Source organism: Ostrea edulis, chromosome 6, assembly GCF_947568905.1.
Source record: "Ostrea edulis chromosome 6, xbOstEdul1.1, whole genome shotgun sequence".
In the NCBI taxonomy this organism is placed as follows: domain Eukaryota; kingdom Metazoa; phylum Mollusca; class Bivalvia; order Ostreida; family Ostreidae; genus Ostrea; species Ostrea edulis.
In genome coordinates this window covers 38,097,506-38,116,867 of record NC_079169.1, presented here as the reverse complement: position 1 = coordinate 38,116,867, position 19,362 = coordinate 38,097,506, and the positions used below count along the sequence as shown (strand labels likewise).

Here is a 19,362-nt window from a genome sequence, read left to right as displayed (position 1 = left end):
AGTGTGAATTCAATATAAGCATGTTCATTATAAGCGTGTTTTACTGTAGTATGCTCATTATAAGCGTGTTTTACTGTGATATGCTCATTATAAGCATGTTTTACTGTAATATGTTCATTATAAGCATGTTTTACTGTAATATGCTCATTATAAGCATGTTTTACTGTAATATGTTCATTATAAGTGGGTTTTACTGTAATATGCTCATTATAAGCGTGTTTTACTGTAATATGCTCATTATAAGCGTGTTAAGCGTGTTTTACTGTAATATGCTCATTATAAGCGTGTTTTACTGTAATATGCTCATTATAAGCATGTTTTACTGTAATATGCTCATTGTAAGCATGTTTTACTGTAATATGTTCATTATAAGCGGGTTTTACTGTAATATGTTCATTATAAGCATGTTTTACTGTAATATGATCATTATAAGCGGGTTTTACTGTAATATGATCATTATAAGCATGTTTTACTGTAATATGATCATTATAAGCGGGTTTTACTGTAATATGTTCATTGTAAGCGGGTTTTACTGTAATCTGCTCATTGTAAGCGTGTTTTACTGTAATATGCTCATTGTAAGCGTGTTTTACTGTATTATGTTCATTGTAAGCGGGTTTTACTGAATATATTCATTATAAGCATGTTTTACTGAAATGCTTAGAGCTGTTCTCCTACTACATGTGCATAACACATCATTTTTTTCAATGAATTATAATACTATTTCAATTTTCAATTCACAGGTCAGCCAATAGAAAGCTGCCGTCCGACACAGTTCCTGTGTGCCAACCAGTTAATGTGTATAGAAAGACGATACAGATGTGACGAGAAGGTGGACTGTCAGGACGGATCTGATGAAGACAACTGCAGTATGTGTGTCACTGATCAAACGATTCATACAATGATGTGTGTCACTGATCAAAATATTCATACAATGATGTGTGTCACTGATCAAAATATTCATACAATGATGTGTGTCACTGATCAAAAGATTTATGCAATGTGTGTCACTGATCAAAATATTCATACAATGATGTGTGTCACTGATCAAAATATTCATACAATGATGTGTGTCACTGATCAAAATATTCATACAATGATGTGTGTCACTGATCAAAAGATTTATACAATGATGTGTGTCACTGATCAAAATATTCATACAATGATGTGTGTCACTGATCAAAAGGTTCATACAATGATGTGTGTCACTGATCAAAATATTCATACAATGATGTGTGTCACTGATCAAAATATTCATACAATGATGTGTGTCACTGATCAAAAGATTTATGCAATGATGTGTGTCACTGATCAAAATATTCATACAATGATGTGTGTCACTGATCAAAATATTCATACAATGATGTGTGTCACTGATCAAAATATTCATACAGTGATGTGTGTTACTGATCAAAAGGTTCATACAATGATAAATTTATAAGTGTGGTTGATGCTACTCCAAAGTTCATCGCAGCCAGACTTGCATGAGTTTAGTATTTCCAGCTAATGCCTTGATCTGTTGCAGGGCCATTTAATGGAGACTGTAATTTTGAGACTACTCTGTCTCAGTGCCAGTGGAAGCAGAGTATCGGAGATGATGGGGACTGGATGGTGGCACATACCACTGTCAACGGACCCAAGAGAGACCACAGAAACACCGCCACAGGTGAATTTTTTCTGTAATCAGTGAAATGAATGATACAAAGTTTTACGTTAAGGAGATATACTACATTGTCATGGCTGACTCCCTTTTAAAACGTGAATGGAAATATAAAAACCAGCAATATTTGTATATTCCTTTTAAATTTGATTGCCTAGCTGCATGGGTAGCTCAGTCGGTTAGCATGTCAACTGCTGATCTGTAGATCATGGGTTGAGTGCAGCATATTTAAATATTTTTCAGATTACTTTGTACTAAAACTGCATTTTTTGACTGAATATAGTAGATTCGAAAGTTATCAATTTCAAAAATAAATTGTACATATCGTCCACTTTCCATCCATATCCGATTTCTTTAGTGTGGTATTCCTCCTCGATATTTTTTGTTAATTTCGCATGCAAAATGACTTGAATTTGAAAAAGTTAATATCTAGCTTAATAGTTTGGCTTTGGTATTTTCAGGTCACTTTATCTACATGGACAGCTCCCTGCAGAGCCCAGGGGACGGGGTTAGGGTCCAAACCCCATTCTTCCCAGCAAGCCATGGCGTGTGTTACATGCGATTCTGGTACTTCATGTTTGGGTCACCTGGTATGGGACCCCTGAAGGTAAAGGAACTGTTTACATACAGCTCAGTAACCTTGAAACTATTCCAACTAAGGAAATAGTTCATGATTGATGATACAACTAAGGAAATAGTTCATGATTGATTGATTGATGATATGATTTTGGTTTATAAATGCTTTTAAGACATACCCTAAGACCTTTATAAACAATAGGTATATTTTGCAAATTATTTTTTGTGCTTTTGTGAGGCTGTATACAGGAATTCGCTACACCTGATAATCCACTGCTTTTATAGGTGTTCCTGCAGAACAGGAATGCTAATACCACAGACCTGGTGTGGGAGATGGTGGGCAGTCAAGGAGCACAATGGAAATATGTCAACATCCCAGTAGGAAGTGCCCAAGACTTTTCTGTCATTTTTGAGGCTACAAGAGGGGACCAGGATCACTCGGACATTGCCATTGATGATGTCTCTTTCACTCCAGAATGTGGAACAGGAGGTCTGTTGAGTCAGAGTTTTCATGAAAGACAGAAGACAACAAATCTTATTTAATTCCTAATGCAAATAATTAAACCCTAGTCCCAACAAGTTTATTACTGTGTAAACTCCCGACTCAGTTTGATACTGGTAATTCACTGTTGTTCATGATATTAGTATGCTAATTGTACAATTGGAAGGCATCGTCTTTACAGCGCCACCTACAGCGCCCAGTCATAAAGTCTGTTACCAGGGGAAATTTTTCTGTGCTCCAAAAGATGTGTGCTTCCCCAACTCCTGGAAATGTGACGGTGTGCAGGATTGTCCGGACGGATCTGATGAACCAAGCACCTGTCCAACCACACCCCCAGTCACTGGAACAGGTCTGTTGTGAAACCATGTACATTTCAATTCATCAATGCAATAAGAGCGAGTTTGCTTAATACTTGTATAGGAACCCTGAAGTTTTATTTATCTTCCAAAGGCAATGGTTGCAATTTGCATCTCCTTATGAAGAGAGAAGTGACTCAATACCTCTGCCTTGGCAAGACGTATTAGCTATAAGCAAGCTCAGGGGCATGAAGTGCTGCTTTGTCCATTTGTTTTTCATTCTGTCCCAAGACTGCTTTCTTATCGCAATTTACCTTTGAATTAGAATGCTTTAACCAAAATAGTATTGCGTTGTGTGACGACACAATTGAATGAGACGATTGAACAATTTGAATGACATGTTTGATGTAATACAACAAGTTTTCATTGGCCGATTACAGCCCGCCCACTTTCTCGAGCGGATTCAGTGTAGCTGGAGATCCACCTCTTATAGAAACCTTCGATTTATGGGTCACAAAAAGCTGTGGACGGTTGAGGCCTGATATCGGTGTATTCTTGTGTTGCTGTCTCATAAACTCAATATAAAAAAATCTTAACATATTTTCCTACGATATATTTGTGTCCAAACTTACCTTCAAATATTCATTAAAGCCACACACGACCCGAAAACTCGCAGCTTCAAATGGTTTCGTTTCTTGACGTAGCCATGCTAGGTAGCCGGTCAATTTGAACTCTTGCTATTGGTATCTATTCATAAAATTGGTTGTAAGTTATGTATTCGCTCTTCATTTATTATCAACACGAATAATTAATAGAAATTAAAACATTTTTATACCCCCTGCAAACGAAGTTTGGGGGGTATACTGGAATCACTTTGTCTGTCTGTCCGTCCGTCCATTTGTCCGTAGATGCAATTTGTCCGAAGTTTATTTCTAATACCACTGGACATATTTCATTCAAACTTTATGCATATCTTCTATATATTATGTAGTTGTGCATCTCCTATTTTCATTGAAATATTTTAACAGTTATAGAAGTTACGCACATTTTCTTTTCATTTTGGGGGTTGCGCACTTTGTCCAGAGTTTAATTCTAATACCGTTGAACAGATTTGATTCAAACTTTATTCTCATCTTATATATGTAATGTAGTTGTGCATCTTCTATTTTCATTGAAATATTTTAACAGTTATGGAAGTTACGGACATTTTCTGGTTTGGCATCCACATACTGTATCTGCAATCTTGTGACTTCTCGGTAAAACATAAAGTGGCTCATGTGTGTTGAATACTTATTTGTCAGATAGTATTTATAATCTCAACTATCCCTGGCAATGGGATTCATAGTAAACTGCCTTTATTGCAGCTACTTAGAGTTGTTATACCAGTGGAAAAGATTACAATAATACCAATACTTGAGCTAATGTCATTTATTTACTGACAAAATCAATGACAAAGTAAAGTTGGCATAACATAATGATCTTTAACAAAGTGAATATAAACTAAAGACTAGAAGAGTTGAACAGGGATTTGCAATCATACAGCCTAAAATGTGCCAAATAGTATTCATTGTTTATATTAAACATATTTTTAATATTTCATGTACTGCTGTACTGTAGAATATACACTTCTGCATTCACATTGATTGCCCTGTAGATAATGTGAAAATATCCAATGTGCTTGCATTAAATATTTCCCATCATTTTATATGCCCCGCGGGGGGTATTAGTCCCATTAGGACAGTTCTAGTTTGTACCAGTTTTTGTAAAGGTAAAATAAGCTCTTGATTAACGAAAATGCTACATAAGCCCAGTAGATGGAGACCGGCCGGCGCGGCCGCCCATGACTAACAAAAGCCGCATTGTCGCGAGTTTAGCTATTTGAATAATTATCATTTAATAGGACTGGGGTAGTATATTATTTAAACTATTTAGCTAAAATATTTGTGGGGCATTAGTACACATCTAGACACTATTGTGCCAGTATGGAAATGAACCGGGATTCGAATTGACTGGCTACCTAACATGGCTACGTCTACGAACGAAATCATTAAAAGCTGTGATCGAGTTTTTGGGTCGTAAGGGGCTTAATAAACATTTGAAGGTATGTTTGGACACAAGTATAGTAGGAAAATATGTTAGGAATTTTTTTGATATTAAATTTATGAGACAACAACACAAGAATACAACTTTTTCTCTTTCTTCCTTTGAAGTTTTTTTCCATCTAGCATCTGGCCGTCATGTTTTCAAATGCTGACTACTCCCGTTTAAGGGAATTTGGGCGGACTTATACATATGGACCAATGAGAGTTTCTGTTGCATTTCGCAATTGTATTACAAACAGATTCAATTGTGTCGTCACACAACGCAATACTATATCGGCCAAAGCGTTCTAATTCAAAGGTGAATTGCGATAATGCATTTATTTTTTAATAGCTGTATTGGTTGGATATTCTTTTTGCCTTTACATCTCAGAGGAACAAGTTTATGATTGACATTTTCTAATTCATATAGAGGTCTGCAACATGAATGGAAGTGACATTCTTTAAATTGAAGCACATGAACAAAGAGTCAAGGTTGATATGAATTTCTTACTTGCTATTTCTTTTTTCTATTTTAAGTGAGCTCCAGAGCTTCAAAGTCCTTACCAGTAACATCTTCACCCCCTCCCACCACAACCCACAAGATCAAGACCTCATGTGCCGAGTCCAAGTTCCAGTGTAACGATGACACCTGCATACCCCTGCTGTTGCTATGTGATGCAGTAGCTGATTGTCCAGACGGATCGGATGAAACACCAAGCAACTGTCGTAAGTACTCATATACAATGAAATTTTTCTTATCTGATGAACTGTGCGAGACAAATTTTCTGTTAGATTGGACAGGATGCCAGATTACAAAGTGGTAAGAACATGGAAAAAAGAATTTGGATCGGATGATACAGTCAAACGGATCACACGGGTATCAGATTAAGATAGATTTAACTGTACTTATTAAAGCTTAGCCACAAGAAAAACAAAGTTGGCATGGAAAGGTATGCAGAAGTATGATTTACATGTATCTCTCATGTGGTAATGAAAGGTACTGTAAACCAACTTTTATTTCGCGGCTAATTTATTTTGCGATTCACCTGTGGTAAACTGGTTCATGATGAGTAATTTTCATGATCAAGCTTTTTTCGATTCTATGACAGACAATCAAGGACTGGTTCGAGGTGAGAAATATTCGTGACGATGACGTTCTCGCGAATCTCACAAAATTTTCTCGGATAAAAGTTGGTTTACAGTGTTGTGTTTTTAATTGTGGTGTTTTTACTTGTCATGAATCACATCATAAAAGATGATTTGGTGTCTACTTGGAATTCAATGTCATTGGTTACAGCTATACAGAAATGTGATGTTGGATTTTACTACTGCAAACAACAAAGGCAATGTATTAATGGGACACGATGCGACAATATTGACGATTGTGGAGACAAGACGGATGAAAGTGTTTGTGGCAATGGTAAGATTCATAATATTTATATATGTATACATATAGTAATTGCAGTAGTGGATCCAGAAAATTTTCAAGGGGTGGGGTTGTGACCCATTTGTACCTTTTCTGCCCAAGAATTATGGGGGGGGGGGGGGGGTGAACTGATGAATTAACTAAATGTACTAAATTAAAATTAAAAGTTTATCCTGTGCCTGTTTGTTATTTTAGCTTGTCCTCCAAATTTCTGCCAAAGTGGATCAGTGTGTCAGAAATCAGGTGTACAGACACTGTCCTGCAGGTGAGAATATTGTCCTTGTTGATGTCTTCACAATATTTCAGTTAACAATCCTTTATTTGACATACATGACGGTATGAACTATGGTGCTTCATGTTGGCTGACTTCCTGAAGCACATATCTGATAATCATGAAAAGTATGTGGGCGTGGAGCGGTGCTGTTCATACCCTTATGTTTTTCTTTAAATTCTTAGATTTATTTTCTACTTTCATTTCTGTTGGAATTCCTAGCTGTTGAAATAGATGTACTATATTTATCTGTATTCATTAATACATTGTTTACAACAGTAACATTTTCATGAGGAAATGGCTAACATTACAATTTGTAGAGATATCAAAAGCAAAAACATTGGAAGTGTAAAAACATCGGAAGTGTAAATATGAATTTTGAATTCTTTATTTCATGTTCACAGCTGTCCTAAAGGCTTGCATGGTATTAGATGTCAGTATCGAGAAACAAGCGTGCTGAGACACTCGTCAAATTCACCGGCATCATCCTGTAAGCCCAATGATGTCATTGTAATGACTCTGTCTTCAAGTTTAACTGTCTATTTTATCTCTAGTAAATTATTGAACAACTTTATACAGATTGCCAGTTACAAAGATAATTATGTTTTGTACAGTAAAACATGCCTATAGTGAACACACTTATAATGAATTCATACTTACTGTGAAGTGATATTTATTCTTCTCTAAGAGGAAAATAATGAAAATATTGGTTTTAACAAACTGCTTTTGGCTGGCTCTGGAGGTTTGCTATAACCGTGTTTTACTGTATATTGTTTTAATTAATTCTGAAATAAGAAAAGGATGCAGACATTCTTAGCTCACTTGATCGCCTGTTGTCTGCATCTGTCTCTTCATCTGTCTGTCTGTAAACTTTTCACATTTTCGACTTCTTCTCCAGAACCACTAAGCCAATTTCAATCAAACTTTGCAAAATGCATCCTTGGGTTTCAAGTTTGTTCAAATGAAGGGCCATGCCCCCTTCAAAGGGAAGATAAATGCAAAAATAGGGAGGGGTCATTTAAAAATCTTCTTCTCAAGAACCACTGGGTTAGAAGAGCTGAAATTTATATGAAAGCTTCCTGTTATAATGGAGAATCAAATTTGTTAAAATCATGATCCCCAGGGGTAGGGTGGGGCCACAATAAGGGATCCAAGTTTTACATACAAATATATATGGGAATCTTTAAAAATCTTCTTCTCAAGGACCACTGGGTTAGGAAAGTACAAATTTACATGAAAGTTTCTTGCTATAATGCAGGTTCAAATTTGTTAAAATCATGGCCCCTGGGGGTAGGATGGGGCCACAATAGGGGATCAAAGGTTTACATACAAGTATATTTAGAAAATCTTTAAAAATCTTCTTCTCAAGAACCATTGGGCCATAAAAGTCTACATTTACATGAAAGCTTCCTGACATAGTGCAGATTCAAGTTTGTAAAAATCATGGTCCCTGGAGGTAGGTTGGGGCCACAATAGGGATCAAAGTTTTACATGCGCATATATAGGGACAATCTTTGAATATGGGCCAGAGTGACTCAGGTGAGTGATGTGGCCCATGGGCCTCTTGTTAACATGAATCTATTGAAATTACCATTAACTTACCATAGACACAAGTTAAAGTCTGCAAAGTTTATGATTATTGTTTTGGTTATTAATCAGCTGGCTGGAAAGCAGGCGTGGGCGTTGCCGTGGCGTTGGTTTGCATTGTGGGCATTGTCATAGCAGGCTATTTCTTATGGAGAAGACAAAAACAGAGGTAAGTTTAAGGCCAAAATTTTTTCTTTAGTTCTCAGTCAAACCCGTGGGTGATACATACAGAAGTCTATCACAGTTGTAATGAAAAATATTTTGTTGATGCTATTAAGTATTTTTTCAAAGGAAAAAAAATCTTTCAAGGGGGAGGGCATCTCCAGAACTTGATAAACTACAATTTTACACTGTTATAGTATTGTTACAAATCAAAGAAATTATTTTACTGAAAGGTTTTTTTTTCTGCATCATTGAATTTAGTATTGCATTTTGCAAAGAAGTAAATGAAATTTGGAGATGCATTTTTCAGTAATAATGATTATGTATTATTTAGTCACCTAAATTATTTCTGTAACCAGGAACTTCAATCAAAGACTTGGCATTGGTTTAGAAAACCCCAGCTATGATGGAGGTGATATGCATGATGTGAGTTGATTTATCTGATGGTCTGTCTTAGTGATAATGATTTTGACAAAACAGTAGATGGGAAAAGAGTAGAGAACTGAGTATTCTCAATCATAAAATTAACTCCCAGGAGAGAACTGTTTATTCTCATACAACAAACTCCCAGTTTATATATATACACTGTGGCTGTATCTAATGTTTTCAATGACAAAAATTTGGTCCATTTCAGTTCCAGATGGAGGACCCCTTTCATGGAGTAGTGAGTACAACCAGTTCCCACATCAAATATTATCTCAGAGATAAACATCTACATAAAACTTATTACAATATACTGTATTTGCACTCCATTAATGTTTATTCTGTTTTGTTTTGCAGAAAATGACTTCTGATTCCACCTCAATAGAGAATCCTCTTTATCAGGATGCCACAACATGACCATGATTTTACAAATACTCAGTGATTCTAAAAATACTCAAACTGTGATTTTTACTGGACCAATACTCATAAACTTCTTAAACATTTGTTTTTTCTGTTTCTTGTATTTGTTCTTTGTTGTGTTTGATAAATGAAATAAAAATATGCTTTTCAATTGTGGAAGAGAATCCAGTTACAAGTGTTTTCTGTGCATATAGAGTGAAATTTTGAATATCTCCCTGAAACTGATAAAACGAATGAAAAAGTGAGCAAGCTTACATACCCCACACTCCAGTATTGCCTCACATAATGAATGGTAATGCTTTATGCATAGGACAAATGGGCTCAAAATTTTAAGTTCAAAAGGGGCATAACTCCCAGAAAAATTTCTGAATCAGAATATCTTGGGGATATGCACATCTATAGTGTGTCCTTATTAACTAGTACAGAGTTTCATGAAATTCTGTTGAGCGGTTTTGGAGGAGTTGCACTGACAAGAAAGGGACTGACTGACAGACGGGTCAAAAACGTTATACCCTCAGCTAATTGCATGGGTATAAAAAAAATGCATGTACACCCCTTATCTAACATTTCTAAAGGAAAGCCAACTTTAGTTATATAATGTATTCTGACAGCAGACAAACTATTATGTTGGAAACGTGCAACATGGTGGATTCAGCAGTGCCCCGGTAGTACTTCAAAGCTAATACAACCTATTACACAAGAAATTTTAAGCCAACAATTGTGTATGTAACATCAGTATAAGCATTATATTTGTATCTTTGTAAATTTTCTCGGTTAAACTTTCGAAAATTGGGTCAAACTCCAAGGCATCAAATGAAATCTCTTGTGGCTCAGGAGAAGATTTTTAAATGACTTCACCCTATATTTGCATTAGAACAAACTTTAAAGTCCTTCATCCAAGGATACTTTTTACTAAGTTTGGCTGAAATTGGTCTAGTGGTTCTGGAGAAGAAGTCAAAAATGTGAAGTTTACTGACTGACAGAAAGTTCTACCATAAATAGTTTAAGAGATAATGCCTAGGTAGGTCAAGGTCACAAGGTTAAAAAAATTGGGTACCAACAGAAGGTTGCACAGATATATGAGAACCCTGTCACTCACCATTAAAATGTTATGAGCAAGTTAAAGTTTTGGACAGACAGGACAAAACAATATACCCCAACTCTAAAAAAAATTTTTAAATCTTCAATCGACACAACTTGGGAATGTTTGTATTTTGATATGATTTGGTGTGGCCCTGCTACTCTTGAAAAGAATTTGTCTTAATCAATTTCCTTTAAATTGCCATATGAAAGTTTGATTCTCTATTGTCAGGGCCGTAAGTAGGGTTCTAAATCAGGGGAGGCAGGGGATTGGGGGCCGCCGATTGACTTTACGACTGAAAATGACACTTTTTAAATCCCAATTTATCATGTTTGTGTTTCATTTGTACTATGTAAAGAATCGTAATATGGTGTCAAAGACAAAGGTGCTTGTCTTCATTTTAAACATATATCCTATAATATAACATTTATATAATTTTATTTTCTTTTTTGCCAAAAAATCAGACGAGGCAGTTGCCTCGTCTGCCTCATCGGCAGTTACGGCCCTGATTGTGGCCCCACTCTACCCCTAATGATTAAAAAATTCCTTACTTGCACTACCTAGGGATGCTTGCATATTAATGTGAGTAACCGTGGCCCTGCTGTTATTGAGAAGAAGTTTCCTATATATTCCCACACAAACTTTGATCCCATATAGTTACCACTCCCTTACAGGACCACAATTTGAACAAACATGAATCTGCCTTACCTGGGAATGCTTGCATATTAATATGAGCAGTCATGGTCCTGGCATGCTGCTATTGAGAAAATTCTTATTATTACTGTGAATTTACAGTAAGTGTGAACGACTCAGCTTCTCAAGTTCATTCGAGGTCTCGGATAGTTGGTTTCAAAACAAATCTGTCAATGATGACGCATCAAGGAAAGAACAATCACTGCGATTAGACCAATATTTAAAGGGGCGGGAATAAAAATAATTTTAGATGGTCACACGTGTCTTTACACTAGCGTGTCATTACATAATCTTTTAGCACGATGGAAGAGACTGCGAAAAGGGAAAACCAATACCAACTAAAACTAGTTCTAATTGTAACGGGGACCGTTACATATGTTCCCCAAACCTCCCCCAATTAAAAAGTGATGTCCTTGTGAATCTATAGCAAAAAATCATTTTATTTTAGCGTTTAATTACATGTACTACGTTCAATATGGTCATTTCAGTACCAAAAAATGAAAGAAAGCGTTGCACGCGCATACACGCGCACGCGTGTATGATTCCGAATTTTTCTTGATGTCGTTCAACAGGCATGTGTATCATATACCCACAGTGTGAATTTCATAACGTTTCCACCAAATACAAGGAAGTTATAGCGATTTTAAAATCGTCCAATCAGAATTCAGCACACGTGCATGCACGTGCTGAGCAGTAATTCTAACCACAACAATTTGTAAGGAGTAACAAGACACATCTAAACCATTAATATCAATAGAATTTGATGAAAAACAAAAACGTTATCGTCCTTTAAAAATTGAAAATTTAAAAACGTTGCACGCGCATGCGCATGTGCGTTGGCATTTTTTTCTTACACCAATATATAGATACACATATTGTCTACATATGCTGTGAATATCATCTCATTCACTTCATAAACAAGATAGTTACAAACGTTTTAGTATTATCCAATCAAAATGAAGCACACGTGCATGCGCGTGGAAATTGGTAATTTTGACCATGCAAATCAGTTAAGAGTCTCAATATCTACCTATGATATGAATTTCAAGCCATTTCAATGAACAACAAAAAAGTTAGACTGATTCCAAAGTTAGCGTACAAATTTTGTAATGCGCGTGCACGCGCATGCGTGCACGTGCTGACAAAATAAATATTATTTTTCATATGTACAAATGATATACTATCATCCTATTTAGGTTTTATATCGCTTCCTTCAATATTCTGATTTTCCATTTTTAGTACCAAAATTGCAATGCACGTGCGCGCGCGTGCATGCACGTGCAGACAAAATGACTATCACTATGCACATCTACAAATGCTATACTATCATCCTGGAAAGTTTCATATCGATCCCTTTTGTAGTTTCTGAGAACACTACCGGACAAAAAAGTACCGGAGAAAAAGAATAATAATAATAATAACTAGTTCTAATTGTAACGGGGACCGTTACATATGTTCCCCAAACCTCCCCCAATTAAAAAGTGATGTCCTTGTGAATCTATAGGAAAAAATCATTTTATTTTAGCCTTTAATTACATGTAGTACGTTCAATATGCTCATTTCAGTAACAAAAAAAATGAAAGAAAGCGTTGCACGCGCATACACGTGCACGCGTGTATGATTCCGAATTTTTGTTGATGTCGTTCAACAGGCATTTGTATCATATACCCACAGTGTGAATTTCATAACGTTTCCACCAAATACAAGGAAGTTATAGCGATTTTAAAATCGTCCAATCAGAATTCAGCACACGTGCATGCACGTGCTGAGCAGTAATTCTAACCACAACAATTTGTAAGGAGTAACAAGACACATCTAAACCATTAATATCAATAGAATTTGATGAAAAACAAAAACGTTATCGTCCTTTAAAAATTGAAAATTTAAAAACGTTGCACGCGCATGCGCGTGTGCGTTGGCATTTTTTTCTTACACCAATATATAGATACACATATTGTCTACATATGCTGTGAATATCATCTCATTCACTTCATAAACAAGATAGTTACAAACGTTTTAGTATTATCCAATCAAAATGAAGCGCACGTGCATGCACGTGCAAATTGGTAATTTTGACCATGCAAATCAGTTAAGAGTCTCAATATCTACCTCTGATATGAATTTCAAGCCATTTCAATGAACAACAAAAAAGTTAGACTGATTCCAAAGTTAGTGTACAAATTTTGTAATGCGCGTGCACGCGCATGCGTGCACGTGCTGACAAAATAAATATTATTTTTCATATGTACAAATCATATACTATCATCCTATTTAGGATTTATATCGCTTCCTTCAATATTCTGATTTTCCATTTTTTATACCAAAATTGGAATGCACGTGCGCGCGCCTGCATGCACGTGCAAACAAAATGACTATCACTATGCACATCTACAAACGCTATACTATCATCCTGGAAAGTTTCATATCGATCCCTTTTGTAGTTTCTGAGAACACTACCGGACAAAAAAGTACCGGAGAAAAAGAATAATAATAATAATAATAATAATAATAATAATAATAATAATAAGAAACAGAGTAAAAACAATATGTTCCCAAACTTTGTTTGGGGAACATAATAATAACTAGTACTTATTGTAACGGGGACCGTTACAGATGTTCCCCAAACATTCCCCCATTTAGTAAGTGGTGACATTTATTTCAGTACAAGTTGTTTTGACCATTGCAAACTGTCTAGCATGTGAATATATAACTATCTTATAACGTTCAGTCCATTTCATACTAGTTCAAATCAGTTATAAAGATCTGAGAATTTTGTGCACGTGCACGTACGTGCATGCACGTGCTGATAAGTAATTTGACCATCTCGATACATTAGAAGTCTTACCATATGAGTACAAGAGAAGTTTCACAACAGTTCAATGAAAATCGAGAAATTAACAACAACTCAAAACTACAAAGACCGAGATCAATGCACGTGCATACACGTGCGCGTGAGTACCACACAACAGTTTTGTTGATGCTATTCAATAGACATTTGAACAATATACTTACTATATGAATTTGGTATCGATCGCTTCACTCTTAAGAAAGTTATTGGGATTTCAAAATCGTCCAATCAGAATTAAGCGCACGTGCATGCGCGTGCAGGGAAGTGATTTTGAGACTATTAATAAATTGAGAGGCCCAAAACATACCTGCAACCTAATTTTCAAACCTATTCATTGCAATCTCAAAATGTTATAGACCAATACTCAAATTTAGACGTCAAAAATTACAATGCACGCGCATTCACGCGCACGCGATTTTGATAATGGAAAATTTGTTGACACCATTTCACAGACATTCATATCATAGATCCTCAGGGTAAATTTGAATTAATTTCCGTTTTTAAATCAATAGTTATGACCATTTTAGTACCCCAAAAATGAAAGAAAAGCTATACACGTGCAAACACGGGCACGTGAGTATGACTCAGCATCAATGTTGATGTCATTCAATAGACATTTGATAGATATACTTACAGTATAAATTTCATATTGTTTCCATCATTTATAAGAAAGTTATGGCGATTTGAAAATCGTCCAATCAGAATTTAGCACACGTGCATGCACGTGCCAGATGGTAATTATGACTGTACACTTTTGTTAAGAATATCAAGATACATATACAATACAAGTTTGAAAAGATTTTGACAAAAAACAAAAAAGTTAGGGTCATTGAAAGAATTGAACCTTTAAAAGACAATGCACGTGCGTGCGCATGTACGTTTGCAATTTTTATTACATCGATCTGTAGATATTTGGCATGGCTACCTATCCTGTAAATATCATTAAATTTCCTTGATTGGCATGAATGATATAAACGGTTTTGTATTATCCAATCAAATTGAAGCACACGTGCATGCGCGTGCAGAATTGAAATTTTGACGATGCCAAACAGTTAAGGGTCCCTTGTTATACCTACGATATAAATAGCAAACGATTTCATTGAAAAACAAAAAAGAAAGACTAATTCCAAAGTTGGTAAACAAAAAATCCAATGCACATGCATGCATTTTCAGACAAAATGACATTCGTTCCGCACATCTACATATGCTATACTATCATCCTAAAAGGGTTTCAGATTGATCCCTTGAGTAGTTTCTGAGAACACTCGTGGACAAAAAAGTCCCAAGAAGAAAGAAAGAATAAGAATAATAACTAGACACGATCTCGTTGCGAGCAACGAGTAGGTCTTCCGTCCGATTTGTTGATGCACTCGGAGTTAAAAAAAAAAAGAAAAGACAAATGAGTCCCAATTTAGTTTCCGACTTTAAGACACTTTAGATATAATCAATTTTTCATATCATAAGCTTCTGAAGCAAAGTTGCGGTGAAATTCGTTTGAAATTCTACTCTCCAGGCGAGCCATAAGGCCCGCGGGCCTATTTCTTGATGTCATTTGTTAGCCCTCTATAGACTCAACAACTTTAGTTCTATATGTCTTTACAAAATATTTACCTGTAAAAAGTTATTGAGATCGACCGATATCGACAAAAAATCGACTCTACAGGCGAGTCATTAGGACCATAGGCCTATTTCTTGATATCAATCGATAGATCTCGATAAACTGAACAACTTTTGTTCAATATGTCCTTACAAAATATTTACCAGTTACAAGTTTTTGAAATGGACTGATATCGACAAAAATCGACTCTACAGGCGAGCCATGAGGCCCACAGACCCATTTTTTGATATTGATCGATAGGTTATGACACATTGAACAACTTTTGTTCAATAATGCTTTTCAAAAAATATGTCGTTTTAAAGATATGAGGCGTCAAATATTTACGATTTTGGCCCTTAAAATCTCTAATTACGTAACATATGACCTACTTTTTGATTTGATAAGATCAAGCTCGTTGAGATGAACATTTCCGCTTCTACAACTTATTATAAAATATTAATAGTTTCTGAGATATTCTGAAAAACATTTGGACCCTTCTGAACCCCTAATTTAAAGGGCCAGCCCGTTTTGCTTGATATCGTAAGAAAGGCCTTGTCATTTTAAACATTTTTTGCTCAACAAGTATTTAGAAATTCTTTACTGTTCTGGAGTTATCTCTACAAGAAATATTTAGGGGCCAAACTGTAGCTCCCTAACGGGGCCACATAGGGAAAAAACGAAATGTACATATTGTTTAGATTATCATTCTGAACAACTTTTGTTCAATAATGCTTTTCAAAATATTTGTCGTTTTCAAGATATGAGGCGTCAATTATTTATGATTTTGGCCCTTAAAATCCCTTATTACGTAACATATGACCTACTTTTTGATTTGATAAGAACAAGCTCGTTTAGATGAACATTTCCGCTTCAATGACTTATTACAAAATATTAATAGTTTCTGAGATATTCTCATAAACCTTTGGACCCTTCTGGGCCCCTAATTTAAAGGGTCAGCCCCTTTTGCTTGATATCGTAAGAAAGGTCATGACATTTCAAACATTTTTTGTTCAACAAGTATTTAGAAATTCTTTACCGTTCTCGAGTTATTTCTAGAAGTAATTTTTAGGGGCCAAACTGTAGCTCCCTAACGGGGCCACATAGGGTAAAAACGAAATATGCATATTGTTCAGATCATCATTCTGAACAACTTTTGTTCTTTATTGCTTTTCAAAATATTTGTCGTTTTCGAGATACAAGGGGTAAAAAATTTATGGTTTTGGCCCTTAAAATCCCTTATTACGTAACATATGACCTAAATTTTTATAGGAATAGATGTAGATTGTTGAGATGAACATTTTTTGTTCCTTGACTTATACCAAAATATTAACGATTTTTGAGATATTTGATCTAGACTTTGAGCCCTTCTAGATCCCTAATTCAAGGGACTAGCCCCTAAATCTTGATATTTTCGAAAAGATCTCGTAAATGTGCACAACTTTTGTTCTACATGTCTTAACAAAATATTTGCAAGAAAAAAGATATTGGAGATCAAAGGTCAAAAATCGCCGAAATCGGCGAACAATTTTGGCATCCATTTTTTCAGGTCCAGGCGAGCGTTTAGGCAAATCGCCTCCGGTAAAATCGAATCCCCCACAAATCTTCTAAAATGTTTACTCTATCTTGTGTAGAAATTTCAAGTCTCTAGCTTCAAAACTAACGGAGGAGATGCGTGGACAACAAGGCCCTTCAAAAAGTCACTAAAAGAGAGTTAACTCCTGACCGGAAGTGACGTCAAGCACGAAATTTTGCAAGCAAAGTCTCGTTACCAACAGACATCTTTCCTGAAAATTTGGTGAAAATCGATCGAGAAATGGCTGAGAAAAACGCGTGTACTACCAAGGAAAATAATAATAATAATAATGAAGAAGAAGAACGCGAACAATAATAGTAAGGTCTTCCGCAGGAGACGGAAGACCTTAATGAAGAAGAAGAACGCGAACAATAATAGTAAGGTCTTCCGCAGGAGACGGAAGACCTTAATGAAGAAGAAGAACGCGAACAATAATAGTAAGGTCTTCCGCAGGAGACGGAAGACCTTAATAATGAAGAAGAAGAACGCGAACAATAATAGTAAGGTCTTCCGCAGGAGACGGAAGACCTTAATAATAACTAGATGCGATCTCGTTGCGAGCAACGAGTGGGTCTTCCGTCCAATTTTAGATGTGATGAGATAAGAATTTGACTGAGATTTTCGTTCATAAATAATGATACAAATATATTGTCTAAACGTAGAATTTAGCTTCAGTAATGTTTTACAAATATTAATCATTTAAGTGTTATAAATTAAAGACTCTCTGCCCCTCTCGGGCACTAATTAGAGAGGTCAGCCTTTTTTCGAGAAAAAAGTTAATAATGTTATTTACTGCGATACAAATTCGACTGATCAGGCGAGTCATGTCGCCCGGAGGCCTATCTTTTTTTTTTATATATAATGCTAGATATATCTCGCAAAACTGAACAAATTTTGCTCTACATGTCCTATCAAAATTCTCTTGAGAAAAAAGTTATTGATTGCGACATTTATCAGATTGTTAAGGCGAGTCATAAGGCCCGTGGGCCTTTTTCTTGATGTCTCATTAAAAGTTTCTTGACTAAAATGTTATAGATTGCAACAATAACCCAACTGTTCAGGTGAGCCATGAGACCCGCAGGCCTATTTCTTAACATCGTTAGTTAACGCTTGCGAAACTTATGTTCTACATGTCTTGTCAAAAGTTTCTTGAGAAAAAAGTTATTAATGTTATTAATTGTGATACAAATTCCACTGTTCAGGCGAGCCATGACGCACGGAGGCCTTTTTTTATATCTATAGATAGAACTTGCAAAACTGAACAACTTTTATTCTACATGTTTTATCAAAGTTTCGTGAGGAAAAAGTTAATCATTGTAACAGAAATTCAATGGTTCAGGCGAGCCATGAGACCCATAGGCCCATTTCTGGATACGGCACGGAAGACCTCAATAAACTATACAACTTTTGTTATATATCTCTAAACAAAATATTTACGAGTATAAAGTTATGCGACATTTATCAGACTGTTAAGGCGAGTCATAAGGCCCGTGGGCCTTTTTCTTGATATCGTTTGAAAGATCTTGCAAAACTGAACAACTTTTGTTCCACATGTCTTATCAAAAGATTCTCGAGAAAAAAGTTAGTAATTGTGACACTAACAAACTGTTCAGGCGAGCCATGAGGTCCGTTGGCCTTTTTCATGATGTTGTTGGAAAGATCTTGCAAAACTGAACAACTTTTGTTCTAGATGTCTTATTAAAAGTTTCTCGACAAAAATGTTATAGATTGCAACAAAAACCCAACTGTTCAGGTGAGCCATGAGACCCGCAGGCCTATTTCTTAACATTGTTAGTTAACGCTTGCGAAACTGAACAACTTTTGTTCTACATGTCTTATCAAAAGTTTCTCCAGAAAAAAGTTATTGATTGTGACACTAATCAAACTCTTCAGGCGAGCTATGAGGCCCGTTGGCCTTTTTCATAATGTTGTTCGAAAGATCTTGCAAATCTCAACAACTTTTGTTATAGATATCTTATTAAAAGTTTCTTGACAAAAATGTTATAGATTGCAACAATAACCCAACTGTTCAGGTGAGCCATGAGACCCGAAGGCCTATTTCTTAACATCGTTAGTTAACGCTTGCGAAACTGAACAACTTTTGTTCTACATGTCTTGTCAAAAGTTTCTCGAGGAAAAAGTTATTAATTTTATTAATTGCGATAC

The 19,362-nt window shown here is 35.7% G+C and overlaps 1 protein-coding gene across 1 annotated transcript in view; it reads left to right on the top strand.

Moving 5' to 3' along the window:
- Positions 1 to 9,573, top strand: part of LOC125646053 (MAM and LDL-receptor class A domain-containing protein 2-like) — a 175,275-nt gene extending 165,702 nt beyond the window's left edge. The window contains exons 158-169 of the mRNA XM_056139554.1: positions 744 to 869; positions 1,526 to 1,666; positions 2,122 to 2,267; positions 2,522 to 2,726; positions 2,920 to 3,087; positions 5,653 to 5,841; positions 6,413 to 6,535; positions 6,737 to 6,806; positions 7,217 to 7,302; positions 8,472 to 8,568; positions 8,921 to 8,987; positions 9,196 to 9,573. Coding sequence (XP_055995529.1) covers positions 744 to 869; positions 1,526 to 1,666; positions 2,122 to 2,267; positions 2,522 to 2,726; positions 2,920 to 3,087; positions 5,653 to 5,841; positions 6,413 to 6,535; positions 6,737 to 6,806; positions 7,217 to 7,302; positions 8,472 to 8,568; positions 8,921 to 8,987; positions 9,196 to 9,348 — 1,571 coding nt within the window. The 3' untranslated portion in view covers positions 9,349 to 9,573. The remainder of the gene's footprint in view (positions 1 to 743; positions 870 to 1,525; positions 1,667 to 2,121; positions 2,268 to 2,521; positions 2,727 to 2,919; positions 3,088 to 5,652; positions 5,842 to 6,412; positions 6,536 to 6,736; positions 6,807 to 7,216; positions 7,303 to 8,471; positions 8,569 to 8,920; positions 8,988 to 9,195) is intronic.
- The last annotated feature ends 9,789 nt before the right edge of the window (positions 9,574 to 19,362 follow it).